The sequence below is a fragment of the Danio rerio genome, chromosome 7 (genome assembly GCF_052040795.2).
Source record: "Danio rerio strain M-AB ecotype USA chromosome 7, GRCz13ab, whole genome shotgun sequence".
In the NCBI taxonomy this organism is placed as follows: domain Eukaryota; kingdom Metazoa; phylum Chordata; class Actinopteri; order Cypriniformes; family Danionidae; genus Danio; species Danio rerio.
In genome coordinates this window covers 39,884,786-39,892,224 of record NC_141027.1, presented here as the reverse complement: position 1 = coordinate 39,892,224, position 7,439 = coordinate 39,884,786, and the positions used below count along the sequence as shown (strand labels likewise).

At 33.5% G+C, this 7,439-nt stretch overlaps 2 protein-coding genes across 4 annotated transcripts in view; one reads left to right on the top strand and one right to left on the bottom strand.

Annotated features, from left to right (window-relative positions):
- Positions 1 to 7,439, bottom strand: part of esyt2b (extended synaptotagmin-like protein 2b) — an 846,120-nt gene that overhangs the window by 651,494 nt on the left and 187,187 nt on the right. The gene's annotated exons all lie outside the window — the stretch shown is intronic.
- Positions 451 to 7,439, top strand: part of otog (otogelin) — a 74,235-nt gene continuing 67,246 nt past the window's right edge. Inside the window, exons 1-6 of one of the 2 annotated variants that reach the window (XM_087261574.1) lie at positions 451 to 640; positions 1,126 to 1,183; positions 1,580 to 1,637; positions 3,253 to 3,325; positions 4,931 to 5,029; positions 5,118 to 5,275. In XM_087261574.1, the coding sequence (XP_087117700.1) occupies positions 568 to 640; positions 1,126 to 1,183; positions 1,580 to 1,637; positions 3,253 to 3,325; positions 4,931 to 5,029; positions 5,118 to 5,275 (519 nt within the window). In that variant the 5' untranslated portion in view covers positions 451 to 567. Of the gene's footprint in view, positions 641 to 1,125; positions 1,184 to 1,576; positions 1,638 to 3,252; positions 3,326 to 4,930; positions 5,030 to 5,117; positions 5,276 to 7,439 lie in introns of both variants that reach the window. The other variant, XM_087261573.1, reaches the window with a different exon arrangement.

Genomic DNA, 7,439 nt, shown 5'->3' with positions numbered 1-7,439 from the left:
CACATTTTTTTTTGTCTGACACTTTTATTTTGTGCTTTTAATAATAAAAAAATGTTTCATTAACGTTCTTTATTAGACAGCAGAATGCACATACAGCCTCAAAAAATCATTCATTTTAACTGCTTCTTTATTTTTACATACAATCAGAGTGAATCCTGCTTTTCACTCATTCTGCCTATTATCCATTTAAAATGTTATAACATGAGGTTTTATTATTATTATTATAATTACATTATTATAATAATATTATTTTATTATTATTATTATTACTATTAATATTATAATCGGTTGCTTAGAGCTGGCACAAATGTGTCCATATATCCAACCATTATAATCTGTTCCCGCGGTAAAGTTGTGCGGGGTGCATTATTAATGTTCATTAGCATATATTATGCTAATGAGCAGGAGCGCGGGACCGGTGTTATCTCGAGCAGCGGAGATGCGACGAACACACAGCGAAGAGAGCGCGAGGAGAGGCCGGTCGGACGGGAATATGCGTCGGTAGAGCAGCGGTGTGAGACTGTGAGGGGAGAAGCTAATTCCCGAAGTGATTCGCATGAGTCACGAATGGATCCTATTTTAACCCCCGGAAAGAAACTTTTTTTACTCTATTTATTATTCTTCATTTTAATATATCAAGGTAAGCAGGACTAGTAGAAATAATGTGGTCACTTGTAATCTAATACATTATTATTATTTTAAGGATACGTGTAATTTTGATAATTCATTTATAACGCTTGCTGAAATGTTTAAATCGGCAGATGTTTTAGACTTTAGAGGCAGTTCAGACTTCAGAGACAGCTCTGATTTGTTTTTTTTTTTATTACGGAATTGTTTAAATTATCATATTTAATACAAGATGTTTGTTATTCATTTGCCTATTAGTTTTCATTATAAGAAAAAAGTTAGATTTATTAGATTAGATTATTTTATGAAGGTAATCAACTTTTGTGTGTATGTATGTATGAATGTAGGCCTATGTAAGTATGTATATATGTATGTATGTAGATATGTATATATATATATATATATATATATATATATATATATATATATATATATATATATATATATAATTTTTTATATAAATGTGAAATCATATTATTAATTTTATCATATTTTTAGCACATATCACGTGGGGCACTGAAAGTCTGAATTTAACGCACCAGCATGACTTTGAAAAGTAAGTATTACCCTGCTGTTTACTATAATATGACTTATCCAATATGATACAATGATCAAATATCATTTTCCTTATGCTTATGTGTTTTATGCCTATTATTAGCAATGTTTATGTATAGGCTATGTAATCTAATGTAATTACAGTAATGGTAGACATTCAGCACATTTTGTAAAAGTTTGCAGCCTGACCCCTGGGTCGAGAGTTAAATCGCTCTAATTTTACGCACGTTTGATGAAATCGCATGAAAGGTCTTCAGGTCTGTGATAGTTGTGAAACAGGCTGACAAAGCTCTGTCGAAAAAACGCCTCTGAGTCTCTGGCTTTTCTGTCTGACACAAGTGCTGATTAGTTGTGTGTGAGGAACAAACCGCTCCTTGTTCTCTGTGTGTCCCAGCAGCAGCGAAAGCAGCAGGATAATGCTGGAGAAATGGGATCCCGCTTTCCAAACGGAGCAGGTATGAGAGCTGAAGCGATGCATTGAGAGAGCGCACAGGAAACCTGCGCTAAATGCAGTGCCATGAGGTTAAATGCATAACATTACAGAAAACAAGGGGTTTGCAAAAGGTGCGTTTTCTTGATCTAAGATAGGGTCCGGGTTATTAAAGACGGTAGCTTTGGTGCGAATAGCTAAATTCGCTGGGACATAAATTAAGTGGAAAAATGGCGTTTAATTAAATGGGAAAATTTATGGTTTCATGTAAAACGTTTTAAATCATTTTTTACCCACTAGTTTGAACGATAATTAAATTAGTCATCAATTCCACCATTCCTTCATGTGTTTAATAATTCAAGAGGAAATAATTTGGATATTTGACCCCTGAAATATCATGCGTTACATTTTTGTTGAGGACGTTGATAACGTTTGACTATTTTATTTATTTATTTATTTTTAGTTTGTTTTGCAAAAATACTCGAGTGATTTGCATTTATTTTGGCTAAGCATAAACGAAATATAATTTTATTATACATTCTTATGTAGCTGTTTTCACAGTGATTCAACAGAACATTAACTTTTTGTTGGTTACCTAAAAAAAACATTTGATTAACATTTCCCACGATAATTAACCATTGATTATGAAATAAGAATGTGCCATTGACGTTTTAACAATATCAATTTACGCATCACAATGCATGTGCTTAATTAAAATGAGTTATTAGTTTATTCAAGAACTTTGGGATTTCATCATTTGCGCCATGTGTCCAAAAATCCCATTGCGCAGCACAAACGAGGCTGATTGCGCCCCAAAAAATCTTTGCGAATTTTCTTTTTAAAGAAGCTGACCCCCATGTAAATCATTGTTTAATTCGCACACTGAAAACACATCCCCCAGTGCTGGCTTTGTTGAGCTCTTTGGGACAAAAGCCGTCATTTCGGTGGCAGTAAAGCGGTTTCAGGTGTCCGCTGGGCGCTCAGGATTGGTAAAGCTGTTCCCCAGAGCTGCTATTCACTGAGACACACTGGCCCCGTTCATTATGTCAGAAAACATCTCCCTTGCAGCCTCGTAAGCTACATAAAATTATGGAACTCTCAGATATCAGGTGTGATGGGGAAAAGCGGGTAGAATAAAGCTGGTTTCGGTCAGATAAGAAAATGATTTAGTTCTGAAGCGAAGTGAATCGCTAATCGCTCTCATGTACCCCCTCCTGCGGTAATAATAAACTTCTGTCCATCCAATGCGCAGCACATGCTTTCATTTTCTGTACAAGCGAAGAATGATTTATTAGATTAGGACTTTGATTGGAATTTCAGATTTTCACTGTGGCGAGCTGCTGCAGGGTATCATGCTAAATTAGATCTTGAAAGTCTTAATCAATCCAATACAGAGAAGATGAGAAAAAAATCAGAGAAAAAAACTTTCTTGGTTAATAAATAGAAACTGGTAGATTCAACAAACAATACGATATCTGTATAGTTTCTGGTAAGTCTAAATATTCGTTTAGTCGACTTAAGGTGTTTTTACCCCTTAGAGTTGCTTGACATTTATTTACCAACACATGTGGATAACATAAAGGTCAAAGACCCTCTGTTAAACATATTATGTGTTAACTTCAATTTATTTTTCTCCAAAGAGAACCTTAGAGAGCAACACATCATCAGCAGAGCAAGCAGAAGCACAGAAGCCATCAACCCGCAGAGCCTCCGGTAAGACTGAATCTTACATTATGCTTCACAATGTTGCACATATATGTTTACATTCTTAGGAATAAAGTTTCTTTATTGGCATTTATGTTTCCATTAAGAACCTTTACAAACCATCGAGTCTTTATCTTCCACAAAAAATAATTCTTTAGAATTTTTAAAATGTTTTTACACTAAGAAAAAAGGTTCTTTGAAAAACTGTTTACCAAAAGGTTCTTTGGGGAACCAAAACATTTCTTCTATGACACACATTACTGAAAAATGCCCTTTTCCCCCAAATTTTGATTTTTAACACTTTCCCCACCAGCATTTTATAAAATGAATATTTTTTTTAATTGTTGCCAAAAAGTTGCTGATCTACACTTTTTATGACCATCTTTGTATTTCGTATCCAGATGTCCCTCATTGAGCTTCCTTTACCGAAATATACTTAACTGTCAATCAACGCCAGAAAAACGTGATCGCTCAATTGACAAGATATCAGTGAAATAAGAAGATATGGGGTGATTTGTTAAAGGGATAGTTCACCAAAACAAAAAAAATTATTTCATGATTTACACACCATTTACTTGATCCAAATGTGTTTGAGTTTCTTTCTTCTGTTGAACTCAGTAAAAGATATATTGAAGAAATCTGAAAACCTTTGACCATTTCCAGCAGCCACTTGACGTCAACATGACGTCAGGATGACTTTGAACCCCAATGTCATGGGATGTTGCATTTTGTTTGGAAATGAAAATCGGGTTGACGTCAGAACTCAACATCAGGCCAACATCATTGTCCAATGACGGACAGATATTGCATTTTGGTTACTTTCTATCGCAACCTGCAAACAACCAAATATCAACCTCTAATGATGTTACAGCTTGATGTTGTGTTGATATTACCACTATGACCTCTATCAGATGTTGGATTTTGGTTGTCATACCTGATAAATAAATGTTATTATTTGACGTCTATATAATGTTGGTTTAAGATGTTGGCTCTGCGTTGGATTTTGGTCACTTTCCAATACAACCTAAAATCAACAAAATGTCAATGTCATTTTACGTTGTTATTGGACGTGGAAAAAACATTGTCCTTACCTAAATCTAACCTAATATTAAAACGTCTTATGATGTTGTGTGTCTGCTGGGTTGACTTCCATAGCATTTATTTTTCCTACTATGCAAGTCAGTTTGTGCAGGTTTTCAGCTTTCTATAAAATATCTTATTTTGTGTTCAACTGAAGAAAAAACTCATAAAGGTTTATAACCAAGATTAATTTTCATCCATTTTTAAAGACCTGTTATTTTGTCGGATGCACCCGAATTTACTTTAAATGCTAACAGTTTTGTGTATGCATTGTAAGTTATACGTTAATGATGCCTGTGATGCATGACCCTTGCTATGAGAAACCGCAAACAATAAGAGTTATGCTCATTTGAAATATGAGAAAGGGTCTGCCCATTCTTTCATTCGACATCTGTTGAACAGGCTGATGAGTGTCATCATTACACACAAGAGCTGGATTCATCTTAATGCTTCAATGAACACTTCAGTTACCAGATACCAAACGCACGCTCAAATGCACACACTATTTTAATCTGCTTTTCTTGTGTGGTACAGGTGAGTGTGCATCTCCTTGTCTGAATGGAGGTCGGTGTGTCCATCCAGACTCCTGTAACTGCACTTTATACCAGGCTGCTGGAACTCGCTGCCAGACAGGTACTGCACTGTGGGTCATCTAGAGACACTCTCTCTGATTCCTCTCTGGGTTTTGGCATGATAAATAATAAATAAATAAATGTTTCAGTCCCCAACCTAGGCTTTGAGCGGGAGATGACGTGCCGCTCTTGGGGGCAATACAACTATGAAACCTTTGATGGACTTTATTATTACTTCCCTGGAAAATGCAGCTACACGTTACTGAGAGACTGTGAAGACAACGCTCGGTCAAGTGTACATATACAGGTGAACTCTTAAGATGTTTTTATATATATATATATATATATATATATATATATATATATATATATATATATATATATATATATATATATATATATATATATATATATATATATATATATATATATAATTTTTTTCCTTCTATATATAATGTTCTTCCTTTCTCTAGCTTAAAAATACAGTAAGACCATGGTGATAACATTGACTAGGTCATGGGTTTGATTCTCTTGGAAAAGATAACATTTCAAGTAATTTTAAAAGGTAATTGTGAATAGAATCATCTGTCAAATACTGTATGCAAATCTGAATAATAATAATCATGTACCTCCATTTTGCAGACACTTTTATCCAAACAGACATGAGGAAACCAATAGAAGTAATCAAATCAACAGCAATATATAACAGCACTCAGCATAAATGACTACACTTTATTTGGAAAATAAATATTCTCAATGAATATACAGGCCCGTAGCCAGGGGGGTTCAGGTGGTTCGAACGATCCACACCTCACTGACAAATATCCAGAATTTGTCACACACAGTACATGATCTCATTTGTCCTATTTTGACTGCTATGCCATAATAAATTGTGAAAACACATTGAAAAAAGCTTTAGGACCAAGAGGAATCCTTTGTTGGCTGTTCGTACAGAATTTTGGACACCTAATTTGGCAATTTTGATGCCAAATTCGGTGTACTAAATTCTGCCTGAGGAAAGTTGAATGTGCTGGCCAGTTTGTTTTTTGCCTATTAAATTATAATAGGCTACACTTTTTTAATTCAAAAAATTTAATAGATTCCTATTTCTTTCTAATAAATTTGTATTTTTAAAATAAGTATTACATTTTTAAAAAATATTTTTACTGTATTATTTCAGTTTTTAATATTTAGCAAGTGTTTTTGGTACACTGTAAAACCCAAAAAGTTAAGGTTACTCAAACCATTTGAGAAAACCAATTGCTACAAACCATTTAAGTTCAAAAACCAATACTAATGAGCAGTGTAAACTTACTCAAACTTGAACATGTGAGTAAACTAAGCAATTTGAGCACAGTAAAACCCAATAAATGAAGAGAACTCAAACCAACTGAGTACTGTAAAACTCAATAAGTTAGGGCAACTCAAACCGTTAGAGGAAACCTATTGCTACAAAACATTGGAGTTAAAAAAATAATCTATATGAGTACTGTGAACTTACTCCATTTAAATTGAAGTAATGAGGTATTTAATTAAGTCATTACCTTCATCACTGGGTTTAAAACTCTTTTTAAATGAGTGGAATTAACTTTCAATACATTTTGAGTTAGCTACACTAAATTCATTTGATAAAGTTGACTGTTGGGTTTTACAGTGTACATCAAAAAGTGTGGTTGTAATCACAATCCCAAAAAGTGCTTAAAATGCAGTATTTAAACCTCATAATTAAATAGAAAATGAGGTGAAAAACAGCAAAAACATCAATTTTTTGAGAAAAAAAGAACTACTCGTTTTGCCAGGCTGGCTACGGACCTGATATAGACCATATATTTTGGTTCATTTTAACAAAAGCATTTATTAAAGTGTTATATCCATTAAAATAAGAGTGTGGTCAGCGCACATTTTAAAAATAAATTATTTTATATGTATTTATTTGTTTTTCTTGATTTTTTCTATTTATTAAAATTTGATTTAATAGTTTTTCCTAACATATTAATTTGGGTGCACACATTTTTTGGTACTGCTTTATATCTCTAAGTAATTTTGTTAAATTATCTTCAGATTTGACTTAGGTACTGACCAATCTAATGTTTTTGCACATGCTGTATATAATATTGTATAGCATCCAATCTAGAAAATAGACAATTTAAAAGAGATCTGTGAATGGTTTACTCATTTATTCATATTAAACCTATTGTTTAAATATGAAACAATATGTAAATGCTTTGACCCGGTCCCAGTTACTGCACATGAAAGCTATATTATTAATGCTAAACTAATAATAATCAGTCAAATGTTAACACAAAGGGTGCATCTGTAGTTTTCAGTGGTAGGTCAACTATAAACATTTACCAAAAACATGTCCTTTAACAAATGCTTATAGGGTATATGCAGAAGTATGCTGAAGGACTTTTAATTTTGCAGTAACCTTGGTCATACGCTTCCGGTGAACTGTATGCAGTAAAAAAGTC